General features: G+C 39.9%; 1 protein-coding gene across 3 annotated transcripts in view; it reads left to right on the top strand.

Annotated features, from left to right (window-relative positions):
- The first annotated feature begins 940 nt into the window (after positions 1–940).
- LOC146000424 (sushi, von Willebrand factor type A, EGF and pentraxin domain-containing protein 1-like) overlaps positions 941–15,899 on the top strand; it is a 194,569-nt gene continuing 179,610 nt past the window's right edge. For all 3 annotated transcript variants that reach the window (XM_083138037.1, XM_083138036.1, XM_083138038.1), the window contains exon 1: positions 941–1,526. In XM_083138037.1, coding sequence (XP_082994163.1) covers positions 999–1,526 — 528 coding nt within the window. In that variant the 5' untranslated portion in view covers positions 941–998. The remainder of the gene's footprint in view (positions 1,527–15,899) is intronic.

The following is a 15,899-nucleotide window of genomic DNA, read 5'->3' as shown; positions in this document are numbered from 1 at the left end:
TGTACTGCACGGATCGCGTCTTTAGTGAAAATTAAATAGATGCAGCGCTTGAAGTGGTGAAATCTTAGCGGGGGGGGGGGGGAGGGGGTTGGTCGAGCCTTGCGGTTAGCTGGGGTGATGCTACTCCTTACTTCGAGCACTGAATGGATGAAAGAGAAATCGAATGGAACGTCCACAATCCACATCCTGCCGGGACATCGAATCCATAATCTCTACAGCGAGGTTGTGAATCGAACAATCAAAGTACTCGTAATATGAATGTATGAAATAATGTTCTTTTGGGAAGAAAAAGTAAAAAGAAGACACAAAGTTTGTTTTAAGCCCATTTTATACTCAGATAGTCTAATCGGAACTGAACCTACAGTTTAAAATAGAATCCGAACCCACTGCGCAATGCGACTCTACCCGGAATTGACCCCGGGGCCCCTTGGTCACAACAGTGAAGCCCTTATATCTCGAGTTATTTAGTTAAAATACTACGTAGATTCCTTAAAGAAAAGCAATCCAAGCCCTTGTATGTGTAGGTGTACATGTTGCCCTCAAAAACCAAAGACCTAAATTTCACAGCTGCTACATTTTTTTTACAGCCGCTTCGGATTCTTTTTTGTTTTTTAAAGCGTAGCAAGTGGTGTGATTCATGAGAATGTGGATCAAACAAGTGCTGGAAAGACGATTATCCTAATTGACGCAGACAGCTGTCTCCTGCTTCAACTTTTTTCCCCGTCTCGTTGTTGGTTAAACTGTTGCATGTGCTGCTATGAATAGCGGGAATAGTAGAAAAATCAGGCTCTCGATACGTTTCTTTCTATTTGCTTAAACTCAGAGGTTAGGCTGCCAAGTTCAACAAGGTCAAGAACGACGTTCAATTGTCAGTGCTCATGTTCTGATTCGGATGTATCGACTGTCGAGTGTAATCGTCTAACTATGCGTGAGATTTATCACAGATTATCGTAAAGATGAGGCTCTTGCGGCGGTGTGGATAATGACATCTAGTGACAATGTGCGCAATTAATGGAAGAGTTCTCGCGTTGTTGCTCTGCTGCTTTACCCCACTCCTTGCCGACTTCAAGGAAGACAGAAGCACAAAGTACGAACCCATTTTCTTCAACGTCGGTGTGGAGAAGCGCGTAAAGGATTCCGGAAATCTAGAAAACGCCATTTTGAAGCCAAAGGTTGAGGTTCTCGGCCAAGTGTTGAAGAAGCATGTGCAGCGGCTGAAGGCGACAGCCAACAAGAAAGTGGATTTACTTTTCCTGGTGGATTCTTCCGCGAGTGTTGGAGCTGAGAATTTCTTCAACGAGTTGAAGTTTGTGAAGAAGCTCCTGGCAGATTTTACCGTTTCCTACGACACGACGCGGGTGTGCGTTGTCACGTTTTCCTCCAAGAATCGCGTGGTCCGCCATATTGATCATCTGACTGCCGCCAGTTTTGACAATCACAAATGTCGCTTGCTGGAATTGGAACTGCCGAGCATAACATATACAGGAGGTGGGACCTACACTTTGGGAGCCATGCTAGAAGCTCAAGTAAGTGTCTCATTTACTTGTTGTCGTTGTTTTAGAACACAGTCTGAAGCAGGGGTACCCATCCCCCCCAAATACCCTGGACGCAATCCCCCCAAATTCGTTCATCATAATCCCCCCCCCAAATAATTTTGATAAATACATAGTAACTTTTTTTTAATTAGAATGCAATAGCCTGTCAAGTGGTCGACACTTTTATCTTAAAATGTAAACTTTTGACGTGCAGAAAGCTAGCACATTGTTTGGTTAGATAATTTGAAATGTCAGAAAATGAATTATGTCTAAACAGTGTTTTTGGACGGGGAATAAATGTTTAAAAGCCTGCAACTTAATGATAAGATAGAAAAATCTAACTGGGCAGCCGGACCCTGTGGCCAAGTGGTTAGCACATCGCGCTGCGACGCCAAGGGTCCCGGGTTCGAATCCCGCTCAGGCTTGGTTGTTTGTGAATGTCCATTCATCAGTTTCATCACTCATCCCCATCTTTGCAAATTAGCTAAGAGGAACAAAACGCGAAGTAAAATAAACTAAATCAATCAATCAATCTAGCTGGGCACTCCACTGGCGTACGCAGAAACTTTTTTTTTCGGAGGGGCGGGAATTGTAAAGCTAGATATTATATAGCTGCATTCTGTGAGGGGACGGGATACAGTATAAATTCGTAAATATCATTTTTACCTTCATCCTAAAAATTTTTCAAAGAAAAAAATGGTAATCGGGTGTCGTTGGAAGAGGAGTTTGCATTTATTATTTTGCCTTTTCCCAAGTTCTTTACTACTTTCATTTGAAAAATTAGATTTTCTAAAACATTCAAGAACTGCAACACCATCAGCTCCAACCTTCCCCAAATGCTGCGTACGCTAGTGTGGCACATATTCGTACTGGAGTTGTATTAACCAAAACTGGTTTGTTCGTTTGACTAATTCAATTATTGTTTCATACACAGATCAGTAAACAGTGAAAATAGAATTTGGTGCCTCCTTTAAAAAATTCTCCTCCTATGCTTAGAGTATTGCATAGTCGAAATTTTCTGGATTGCTTCTCAAGTGCAAATATCACTTCCTGCGACATTATTTATTTTTCTGTTGTATCTGGTAATTTACAATGCTTGCTATGTAGAATATTTAGTAAAATTATTGCAGTACAGGGAATAGACAATACAGTAGCATTTCTCATTGAACATCATTAAAATGAAGCATCTGCAGGAAGAAATCGCGCGAGCCAAGTCCTGTGAATAGGCTAGATGGGGAATAAATTCGAAGCAAAATTCGTGCAATGTCGTCATTGCGACGCTCGATTTGTGGGACGGTGGGATGTGTTTCCCTGTTGAAGAAGCACTTTTTGTGTTGTTTGGGAAAGTGATCTATTCACCTTATGAACTGCGGCATCATCTCCTGAAAATTATCTAGAATATTCAAATTACCCTCGTATAGTAGTGTAGAAACCGCCTGGTCAGGAACCAGCGCGGAGACCGCCTTTATAGCAGTAACCCTCTGTTTCTGCGTTTGCAGGAACTCGCGGTCAAACAACCAAGAAGCGACAACATTAAAAATCTTCCTTCCCCAAAGCAACCAGTGGGGAAACAGAATTTTGTCAAAATAACCGCTCTGCGCTGTGATTGCACACGGTTAGTACGGCACTGCACTGTAAGAATTATATTTTTAAAACTGGTGTTATTGATCGACGTCAAGGATTTGTTCATGTCTCGTAATGTAGCAGCCCCATCTTCTTGGCGGACTGGTTAGCACAGATCACTACGACGGCAGGGGGCATGGCCGTAGGCAGGAAAAAATTTCGGGGGGGTTCAATCATAATTGTTCCCATGGGCGTCGCCAGAAATTTGAATAAGAAATAATAACAATAATTGTACAATAATAATTAAAATTTCATAATAATAATACTAATAATAATAATTATTATATTATTGTCATATCCTTGAGGGGGTTTACTCAATCCAGCAGATGAGTGAATATCCAGCACAAGTTTCTTTTTTTTTTTTTTACGTTTCGTACAGTGTGTACTGAAATGCACAATTATTATACTTCGTCTTTAAACTTTAGATACCTTCAAGAAAAAGCTTTAAATGTTAGATGGAAATTTTAATGATAAAGTTTTTGTTGTTTGACTTTAAAATTAAATTTTTGGATTTTTGAAAAGTGTGGAACCAGTTATTCTTTTTAAAAACTTAGCCTGGCGCATGGATTGTAACCTCAATCGCGAACGTAATGCGCTAAGAAACTGGAGATCCTAGGTTTGAACTCCTATCAAGGGGGATTTTCGACTTTTTCGGACAGGGAATTTAAAAGCTAGAAAGGGAATTTTTGGACAATCATAAGGGAATCTTCAGTCTATATTCCTTGTGACGCAGGAGCAACACTGGAAAGATGACAACAGAAGTGAAAATGGAGGGGTCGCGGGTGGGCTAAGATTCTGAGAATAAATCCTGTTTCACTCAACTTTCAGAATTCCAAATGTATGAAAATTCTAGCTCTATCGTTTCAACATTGTCTCCTTGTATTTTTGTGATGTTTCGGAAAAAAATTGAAAATTTGTTACACATTTTGGTTTCTGAACTTCCATTAATCCAACATGTCGGAAGTTTCGGGGGGGGTTGAACCCTAGAAACCCCCCCTCTAAATACGGCCATGGCAGGGGGTCCCGGGTTCGAATCCCGGGCTGGGCCATGGTGTTCTTTGTAAAGTGTCCCTTCATCAATTTAATCATATCACCACTCATTCTCATTGTCGCGATCAGCCAAAAGTGGAAGAAAAGCTACGGTAAATAACAAAAATGAACTCAAATCGTAATGCAGCTGTAGTATAATCCTTCAAAATCATCTTATCAAGACGTCAAACACGGAGAATTGCGAGAGAAGCGAGCAGGAAATTTTTTATATCTATTTCTTTGCAAACTTTCAAGAATATTTGATTTGGCGTCAATACTTTCACAGGGCGCCAAAAGCAAAAAGGGCGCATCACTAAGAAATGGTGTGGAAAATGGGACAATATCAAGTAAATGGTTAAGACAATCAAAAACTTTTAATTACTTTGTCGTATATAATATTCTCACAAAATGTGAACATGAAAATTATCTACCGTTATCTGTAAAAAAGCGAGCAATAAAATTTTTAGGGTATTTATTTCGAAACTGACAATAATACTAATACTAGTTAATATTGTCACAAGAGGCCGCGACCTTTATACTCCTTCCAAATTTTTCTCGTTTTGCTCCTTCAGCACCAATTTTGCCTCTGGGCTTTTGGCGCCCCTTCGCCCTTCCCCGTAGTTAACGCTGTGTCTAAAATCACTCATTCTCATTGTGGCAGAAAAGTGACGTAAAATAACGAATATTTACCCATGTACTTCTTGTGTAGTAGTCGGTGCTATATTTTACTTCACTATGTTTTCATGTATCAGATATTTGTTTTAGGAGTGAAGGAACAAAGGCGGATGGTTATGACACCCACCCTATCCCTCTTAGCGAATTATTCAGAGTAAAATTCACTTGATAGGATGCAACTTCCAAATGGTAATGACAACCTGAATAGTGATCATCATACGCATTTTATACCAAAGCTCTAAATACCTTCCCCCCGTCGTACTTTAAAGTTCGATTCCCCCTTACTTTAGAAATTCTGTGCCAATCTAAGACTTAACATTGATATCCATTATCTGGATATCCTCCCTCGAGAGTCCCCCCCCAAATTTAGTGCTCAATCCCCCTAGTAGAATTCCGTGAAAATGTCCATAGTTTTATTGAGTTCACCCCCCCCCCCAAATAAATGCTTATTATCTCTACAAGAATTCGCCTGATAATTTAAAACTTAATAAGAACTGGGCACTGTCACCCCCCAAATAATACTTATTACCCATCCCTTAGCAGTACTGTATATTAGCATAAGTCCAGCACCGCTTCCCCTTTCGCCCTGTGGCACGCTCAGGGATGGTATCGAGACGAGACGAGAATTGGCAGTCTCTCGTTTTGTCTCGTCTCGTTCTTCTTTCGAGTTGAATCCATGATTCGAACACCACTTTACTTCAAAGAAAGTTCCGAAAGATAGGCGTAACTTGGCGGGGACAAGCCTGAGGAGCTAAGAAATATATAATAATATTGGTGATTTCGCAAATGTAACAGTTATTTAGCAAATAATCCTGGACACTATTTTTGTGTGTTGAAAAACTGTTCCACTCTGCTCCCCCAAAACTTAAGCTTCAAGTTCGTACCTACCCCCTCAAAGTTAAATCCCAAGTTACGCCCATGCCCTCTGTTACAGAAGTAAACAACTTTCCGTCACGTCCGCGTGGAGCGCAGTATATCCTTCCCTGAAACCTTTTCCACCCAATAGCGTCAAGGAATGAAAGCTCTTGTCAAGTCCACGTGGAGTAAATGAGATGTTGCCAGTACATTTTCTTTAGAGGTTACGGTTGCGTTATCCTTGCTAGGTTGTGTTAATTTGCTGTGCTTTTTTATGTAAAATGTGGAGACCTTGGGAGTATAACGTCCTAGTGAATGAATTGATATCTAAACACTGCAGGTAATAGTGGCAACAGCGCTTCTCAGAAGAACAGGCGCTGGCTCGAAACAAGATACGCGTCTGTTCGGCTTCCTCTCGAGCTGTAGACAAAGATACCGAACAGGTGTTTTAATGAGTATTCCAGCTACAAAAGCCTGTTTCGAGCGTCGAAATACTTTGTGTAAGCAACATATCGCATAAACTTTCGCAGGCCGATACAACAGCTTTCTTCTTCTCTCTCATACATGCACAAACATTACACATACTTCATTCTAGAAAAGCAAATGCGTCATTTAAAAGACTTAGTAATAATAGGTTTTTAAGACAGTAAATAAATTTTCGAGCCCGACTTCGCGACACACCAAACTCCCCCTAAGGACCCAGCAGTGGGGGCCACGCCTGTGCCCCATAGGTTGAAAAACCGCAGCCATCAGCAACACATAGGCGCTCCGATGCTCGCTCTACAAACATGCCTTGAGCTACTCGTCCTGATCGCCTAATCGCAACGCGCCAGAAGCAAATAAGGCATGAGAACCCGATATACCTACGCTTAGCGTCATCATACGAAATCTACGGGACCTATAGTTGGTTGTGAAAAGCGTCCTTTTCGTACTTATACGAAATTATACTAGTGCACGTGCTTTGTGTGAAGGAACCTCAGTGTCAAGTTCAACGGGGACTACGCATTTTCGTCGCGAAGTACAGTAGTATGAGAGACCTGTATCTTCGTATACTACCAGAAATGCCGATGTGGGAGAACGGTGGTTTGTTCTTCACGACGACAGCAACATTCGACACGCGGATTAAAAAGAGGTAAATCTTCGTGCAGACTGCGATTCACCTTTGTGCTGCTTGCTGTCCTTAGAACTGAGCAATCCACCTAGTCCTCGAAATTACAGGTATGTGCACAAGTTTGCAAGTGGTAAATTAGATTTGACTTTGCCCAATTATCTCGTGTAAGTGTGACTACCCACAGTAAAAAAAACAAACAAAAAAAACCAAAAAAAACAACTGAACTATACTACAGAGCATTCCCTGACATTCGCTACGAGACTCGGCGGCAAGCTGCCCGGCATCAGCGCTTGTTTTTTCCGGTGAACGGATCAGCGACAGTCGCTAGAGTCTGCTATTAAAATTACAGTTTTCATATTGTGTACTAACCTTGACTACAGAAGGTGTTGAAAATGATGTCCCTCTGCTGCAACACATTCCTGGCATCTCCGAAGGAAATTGGCATTTACACGTGCAAGTGCGTCTACTGTAATTCTCCCGATTTCTCGTACAATACTCTCTTTTAACTCACGGATGGTGTGCGGATTGTCTTTGTATACTTTATTTCCCCATTTTTCTTTCCACTTTTATTCAGAACTGACCCTGTTACTCTAAACGTTTTTTACGAGGTTTAATATAGTGGCCCTATGTGGAACGGGAACAGGAAATTTCGTTGCAAAACGTCGTCGCACTTCTCCACAATTCCTCTTTCCGAAGTAACACTCGACATGATAAATCCTTTGTTGTAATGTAAACTTCTGTGGTGCCATATTAAACCACAATCTTCAACGCACGGACACAACACAACTTCCGAGGGAGGATTATACTGGCGTCAGTCTGCAACGTCAACAGAAAAGGAAAGAGAGCGAAGGCAGGGAGAGCGAAAAAAACAGACTAGCGAGCGACTGTCGCTGACCCGTTCACCGGGAAAGACAAGCCCTGATGCCGGGCCGCTTGCCGCCGAGCCTCGTAGCGAATGTCAGGGAATGCTCGATTTTAATTGATGAACTCTCAAAGGCTGCGTATGTTGAAATGAAATGAAATCTGATTTATCATAAAGTAATTCAAAATTACATTTAAGTTTAACAAATTAAGTGTTCCCTGTATTTGTTTAACAACTGCTTCTGAACGTCCACTGTTAGATTGTGTGCGTTTTGACTTAATTTGTTCAAAAGTGTCCCTAACGCAGGGGTGTCCGTCCCCTCCAAGACATTGGACGCAATCCCCCTCAAATTCGTTCATCATAACCTCCCCCAAATAATTTTGATAACTAGTAACTGATTTTAATTTGAATGCAATAGCCTGTCAAATGGTCGACAGTTTTATCTTAAAATGTAAATTTTCGACACGCAGAAAGCTAGCACATTGATTGGTTAGATAATTTAGAATGTCAGAAAATGAAATACAGTACAAACAGTGTATTTTGACGAGAAATAAATGTTAAAAAGCCTGAAACTTAACGACAAGATAGAAAAATCAAGCTGAGCATACCACTGGCGTACACAGGATTTTTTTCGAGGGGGCTGGAATTACAAAGGTAAATATTACATTGCCGCTTCCTGGGAGGAGACTGGATACAGTACAAAATATTTCGTAAATAGCATTGGGGGGTGGGGGGGCTTCGTTTTAATAGTTGTTCAAACACAAAAATGGTAATCGGGGTTCGTTTAAAGGGGAGTTTGCATTTATCATTTAGCCTTTTCCCGAGTTCTTTGATTTTTGTAAAAAATTCAGGATCTGCAGCACAATCAGCTCGCCCTTCCCCAAACCCTGAGTACCCCAGTGAGGCACACCAAATGTTCTTACTACAGTTGTCTTAACCAAAACTAGTTTGTTCATTTGACTGATTCAATTATTGTTTCATACGCAGAGTCTGTAGACAGTGAAAACAGAGTTTGGCGCGTACTGTAACAAATTCTCCTCCTATGCTTGGAGTATTTCATAGTCAATATTTTCTGGATTGTATGCCAAGTGCAAAATTCACTTCCTGCGACAAGTTACATTATTTATTAGTTATTAGTAAAATTTTAATACAGTAGTATTTCTAATAGAACATCATCGTTAGAATGATGCACCTGCAGGAAGAAATCACACGGGCCAACAAGTCCTGTGAATAGGCCGCGTGGGGAATAATTTCGAAGCAAAATTTCTACAATTTTCCCATTGCGACGCTCGATTTGTGGGACGGCGCGTTTTACCGTTGGAAGAAGCACTTTTTGGGCTGTTGGGAAAGTAATCTATTCACCTAATGAACTGCGGCATCATATTCTGAAAATTTACTAAAATACCCAAACAACCCTCGTATAGTATTATATAAACACTAAGGATTATTGTATTTTTACAAAACTGATGTTATTAATGAACATGAAGAATATTGTTCTTGTTGCGTAATGCAGCTGCTGACCTTTGTGGTGGAGTGGTTATCACTGCACGCTACGATGCCAGGGATCTCGGGATCGAATCCTGCGCTGGGCATAGGTGTTCTTTTTGAAGTGTCCCTTCATCAATTTCATCATGTCATCACTCGTTTTCGTTGTTGCGATCAGCCCAAAGTGACAGAAAAGCGACGCTACATAGGAAAAATCAAATCATAACGTAGCTACAGTATAATCCTTCACAATCATCGTATAAAGATGCCAAACATGGATAATTGAGAGCGAAGCGAGCACAAAATAAATTATATTTACTAGTATTTCTTTGCAAACTTAAAATAATATTTAATTTGGTGCCAAAAATCGAAAAATCGTATCACTAAATAATGGGATTGGTACACTATCAAATAAATGGTAAGACAATAAAAAACTCTTAATTACCTTTTCGTATATATTATCACAAATTGTGAACCATGAATTTTATCTACCGTTATCTGTAAAAAGTAATACATATTTTCAGGAGAGCTTACTTTCCAGCGCCATTTTCTCCCCCCTTGTACACTTCAAGCGAAGCAAGTGAGAAAATTTTTACGGCATTTATTTCCAAACTGGCAGTAATATTAATACCAGTCAATATTGTCACAAGGAGCCGTGACTTTTACTCCTTCCATTTTTTTTTATTTTTGCTTGTTCAGCACCCACTTTGCCTCTGGGCTTGTGCCGCCCCTTTGCCTTCCCCTGCAGCTAATGCTATAATCACTCATCCTCATTATTCTAAAGTGGCAGAAAAGAGACTTAAAATAACAAATAGTTACCCGTGAACTCTTTGGTTAGTAGTCGGTGTTATATTTTACTTCACTGCTTTTTAATGTATCCGGTGTTTGTTTTACGAGTGAAGGAACAATGTTTATGACACCCACCGCCACTCCGCTTAGAAAATAATAAGAGTCAAATCCACTTGATACCATAGGACTTCCAAATGATACAGAAAAATGACAGCCTAAATAATGATCGTATGAATTTTATACCAAAGCAACAAATATGCCCTCCCCCCCAACTTCAAAGTTCGGTTCCCCCTTACTATGCAAATTTTGGGCCAATCTAAGACCTAATGTTGAAGACTACCAAGTTTGAAAGGCTTTCCAAAGATAAACAAAGAGGAGATAAAGTTAAGACCAGTAATGAATTGCAGAAACAATATTTTGGAACCCTTGGAAAAGAAATTAAAGAAAGTTATTGAAGTGTTAGTAACACAGCAAGAAAGCAGAGCAGTTAAGAACAGTGAGCAAGTAGTAGACCTCATAAAAGGACTTAAGTTAAATGAGATGAAGTCGACAATGTTTAGCTTAGATGTAAAAAGTATGTTCCCAAGCATCAAGAGGGGACACGTTTTGGACATTATTAAAAAGATAATGGGAAAGGAAATTATAGGAGAATGGGATAGTGAAAGGGTAGTGAAGGCGCTGGAAACCATTTGGAATAACGGTTACAGTATAATGGGAGATAAAATAATGTTAATGAGTGAAGGACTGAATATAGGTTCTAGCCTAAGCCCAGCATTGGCTGAATTGGTTATGAATGAATGGGAAAAGAAAGTGATAGAAAAAGGAGGTGACAAAATAATTCTGTTTTGCAGATATGTGGATGATTGTTTTGGCATATGGAAGGGAACAAAGAGGCAGCTCGACATTTTTGCCAAAGAAATACAAGATGAAGAAAGAGGGATTTTATTGGAACTTGTAATAGAAGAAGAAGGCAAGTTAAGCTACCTTGATATATTGATGAAAAGGAAGAGAGGAGAAGAAATTGAAACCGCTTGGCATCAGAAGAAGTGTGCAGCAGGGGTTTTCTGCCACAAAAGAAGTGATGTAAGTGAGGTGACAAAAAGAAATTTCATAAAGAATATGGAGGACAGAATAACGAAAATATGCACGAAGGAATGTGAAAAAGAAGGCAAAATAAATAGCCTATGGAAACAGCTGGAAAAGAATGGCTATGAGAAGCAGGATAGACTAGACATAAACAGAAGAAGGAAGAAAAGAGGAAGGGGAGAATTGGAAGAGAAAGAAAATGATGAAGAGAAAGAAAAAGAGAGAAGGTTTGGAATAAGGAGTATGGGGAAGACCACGGAAAAGATATGCAAAGTGCTTAGGAAAGCGGGCATTAAAACTTACAGGAAGGGAGGAAGAAGCATCTTAGGAATAGCGAAGAATGGAAACAAGAAAAAGGAAAACAGAGAAGAGGAAGAGGAAGGGATTATCTACGAAGTAAAATGTAAAGAATGTCAGAGTGTGTACATAGGAGAAACAAAAAAGAGACTGAAAGATAGGTTGAAACAACATAGGGATGATGTACGACTTAAGAGAGAGAGAAATGCGATATTTAAACACACGAGAGAAACAGGACATGACATAGAGTGGGATGAGGCTAAGCAGATAGGAAGGGAGAAGAGAATGCTAGTGAGAAAATGGAAGGAAGCCAAGGAAATAGAGAAGAAAGGTGAAGAAGACACAATGAACTGGAATGGGGGACTGAAGTTAAACAAAGAATGGAAGAAAGTGTTAGAAAGAGTGGAAAGGACAAGAGAGAAAGAGGAGAGGAGGAGGGAAAAAGGGCGTGAGATATTCTATATGAATATCTCTTCACATTCTATATGAAAGTAATTATGTTTAGCCTTTTAGGTGAAAGTACAGTTGGAAAGTGAAAGGCACCTGCTAGAAAGTTCCTAACAACTTTCTAATAGTCTGGATGGAGTAAAGTTTGTGTATATATAATGCCCTTTTTGTGTATCTTGTTACTTTTGTACTTGATACAGAGTCTGATGAAGACCTTGCTAGAAGGTTGAAACGTTACGTTTAGTTTATGTTTTTAATAAAATAAATTACTGCCTTGGTCAGCATATTTATATTTTTTCATAATCATGGAAACAAGGCTTCATGGTGTTACTAATGTTGATATCCAAAATCTGAATATTCCCTCTTCAAGAGTCCCCCCCCCCAATGTAATGGTCAATTTACCCCCTAGAAGAATTTACGTGATAATATAAGACTTAACATTGATAGTCAAGAGTTTTATAGTGTTCCCTTCCCAAAAAAATGCAGAATTCACCTGACAATTTAAAACTTAATAGGAACTGGACACTGTCCCCACCCTCCAATTAATACTTATTACCCATCCATTAGCAATATACAGGGTAAGTCAAAATGATGGACCCGATTTCAGACATTTATTTTGTGAAATATAATAAACAAATGTTATTTTGAGACATGTGCTAAGAAAGGTAAACTGTCAAAGTTTTTTTCAAACAAATCACAAGTGTCCTATGTGAGCACCTCGCGTAACACGGCACACATCAAGCCGATAATCTATTTCCTACCAAACCTTGTGTAGCATGTTGCGGTCAATATAAGCAATGGCTGCTGTGATGCGGGCACGCAGGTCATCCAATGTTGTTGGAAGTGGTGGTACATAAACATGATCCTTGACAAAACCCCCACATGAAGAAATCACATGGGGACAAGTCGGGGGAACGAGGTGGCCAATGAAGGAGAGGTCGATCCTCCGGAGATGCATGGCCTATCCAACGTTGTTCCAATGCCCCATTGAGATGGTCCCGAACGCTGCCATGGTAATGGGCAGGGGCACCATCCAATTGGAGAATGAAATCTGTGCTATCCTCTACAAGCTGTGGAAGGAGCCATAGTTGTAACATATCAAGGGAAATAAGTCCTGTCACAGTACGTTCATGGAAGAAAAAGGGCCCATAAATCTTTTCATGGGAAATGGCACAAAAGGCATTGACTTTGGGAGAATCTCGTTCGTGTTCCACAAATTCATGGGGGTTAGCAGTTCCCCAAATCCTTACGTTGTGTCTATTCACTTTCCCTGAAAGGTGAAAAGTTGCTTCATCACTGTAAATTAACCTCTCAGAGAACCTATCCGTTTCCATTAATGCGAGGAAATCAGCACAGAAGGACGCGCGCAAAGCATAATCAGTGCAAGCGGTAGGGTTTCATTTGTGAACGTTTCCGCAGAACCCACCAGACAGTTTTCTGTAGAAGTTGAAGTTCTCTTGCTGCCCGTTAGGTGGACTTTTGTGGACTCCGCACGAAACATGTGCTCACTCGTTCCACTGTCTCTTCCCCAGTCGACGGACGGCCAGTCGATTTTCGTTTACAGATGCAGCCCGAATCTCTGAAATGTTCATACCACTTACGAATGACTTTCCCCGTAGGTGGTTCTCTCCGATATTTGGTATGGAAATGCCGTTGCACACTAATCACAGACTTGTTCACATGATAATCAAGCACACAGAAAGATCTCTGTTCTCCAGTCAATGCCATTTCCCTGCTCGCTGCTGACTCCTAGCGGTAGAAAGCGGAAACACTGTGTGGAAACTAAACTTTGAAAGTTAACATTTCGAAGCGCATGTCTCACAATAACATATATTTATTAGATTTCACAGAATAAATTTCTGTAATCGGGTCCATCACTTTGACTTACCCGTTATTAGCAGCATACAAAGTGATTATTACATGTTAACGAAGTTCAACTTCTGTTCAATGTTAAAATTTTTATTCAGTCATTTTTTCATCACAAAAAAAAAAATCCCCCAAAAGTTAGGTGGACGCAACCTGCATCCTCCAACCTGCCCGTGGGAACCCCTGCCATAACGCCTGGCGAAACTTTCATCGTGGTTGCCCCATACCGAACATGACTAAGACTTCCAAAATAATTTAGAGAGCGATATAAAACTAAAATTCTCTCCCTTATGGGGGATGTTCCTGAGTAAACAAAAAGAACACCGATCTGACAATTCGATTGTCAATGGCAGGGATGGAACTTCCAGTTTGGCCAAGTTCCCAATGTAAACAAGTGGAACACAGGTTGTCTTCCTGTTTATTTTGTTATAAAAGATCGGATACAAATTGGATCACTTAAAATTTGTAAGTGATATAGAAAAACAAAAGTACCTCGAAAAATTTGGGAAGTTCCCGGATCTTTTGGATGCAGATACATATAAGGGACAATACTAATATTTTCCAAGGCAATGTTGATCTTCTACCAACAGTTTCGTTTTTGGAAAGACTTCTCCAGGTTGAAATGAAGCTTACATTAATTATAAACATTAAAATTCTTCGAATACAACAGTATAAAAAATAATAATTACTATGCTTAAAATTATTGTTATACACTAATAATATAACCTAATTAAATAAATTTTATTCGAAATGTATTATTGTTGTTTATTATTATCATGCTATTCGATCTACATTTCTACAAGCAGAGTGAATATCCAGTTCATAGTTACTTATACTGAAATGCACAGTTTTGTGTTTTGTTATTAACTTTTGTTAAAGAAGGGACTTTAGAAGTTAGAAAAAGTAATCGCAAAATTTATATCATCTAAAATTATAATTTTTCAAATTCTCAAAACTGTGGAACCATTTATTCTTTGGATTAAATAGTAGAATATAAAAATTTAACCTGGTTCCTGTAATTTTCACTCATTTTTTCGATCTAATGCATATTTTACATTGAGTACTCTGTTCGAATACAAACCAAGTGAACTTTATTTCTGTTATTAGCAATAAAAATAACAAACTTTCTGCTTTTTCGCAACTTGAAATGATCGATGCCAATTTCCAGGTGGGGGGTTGACTGACCTGCTCGACACGTCCTCCGACTCCCATGGAGAGAGCGCTTATCAACAACCAAAATGCAAATGTGTAATAATATGATTATATATATATATATCCAACTTTTAAATTTAGTCAACACATGTGCGTTAGACAATTATAATTTTCGAAACACGTAAAATATTTTCATTTGATTTGATGAATTGCTGACTACAGAGCCTACTCCCTCATGTTTGTGTTCAATCCTTTTGCTTTACTACCAAAATCCACTGATTGTTCTGTATCGGGTCTCTGAAAACTATGGATAGATATCTGAGATCAATTATTTTTCCTCTACCTCATGTTGAATCCAAAAGCCACACAAATATTGTCGACTTTTCCGAAGACACTGCCTTTACATCTTTGAATTCCATGTTATTATTTTCAAAACCGGAAGTGCAGTCCCCGCCCGCACCAAGGAAGCACAGAAATATAAACATCGGGTGAATAGTGCCCATATTGGGTCCTCCCCGATGGCACAGTGGTAGCGTTGTCACCTTGTAATCAAGGAGTCCCGGGTTTGATACCCGGTGGAGGCTCATAGTGTTTGGATCCCACTTTAAACTGTAGGTCCATTTTCAATTAACTTTACTGTGGATAAAGTGGACTTAAGACACCAAATCAATCAATAATCTATCTTTCCCATTACAGAAGGTTGTTCGCTTTATATCTGACCATTTTTGATTCGGTGCTGCCACCTGGTGTATCATGCTGAAACTATGGGTCTCCTGGTGGGAGCAGTGTTGTGTCTGACCTTGTAGGTGTGTGAGTGTTGGTAGTGAATGTTATCAAATGCCACCGAAAATCAACCGGTATTGGGAGGGTTACTTAATGGCCCTTTCCATGCTAAGTTTTCATACGTACGCATTATGAAACAGTGTCGGGAGAATGGGTTAACACTCGGGGTGACTACTGCGGAAGCTATTGTGGCCCGTTACACACATCAGGCTCTCCTTGCGAAACATTCACCCACGAAAATCACCAGGAGAAGGGCTGCAGGCAAAGTGTCACTGCTGGTGGTCACATTCGGGTGATCACATAC

This window comes from Lepisma saccharinum, chromosome 16, assembly GCF_977018435.1.
Source record: "Lepisma saccharinum chromosome 16, izLepSacc3.1, whole genome shotgun sequence".
NCBI classification, from domain to species: Eukaryota; Metazoa; Arthropoda; class Insecta; order Zygentoma; family Lepismatidae; genus Lepisma; species Lepisma saccharinum.
This window is presented reverse-complemented; position numbering and strand designations above follow the sequence as displayed.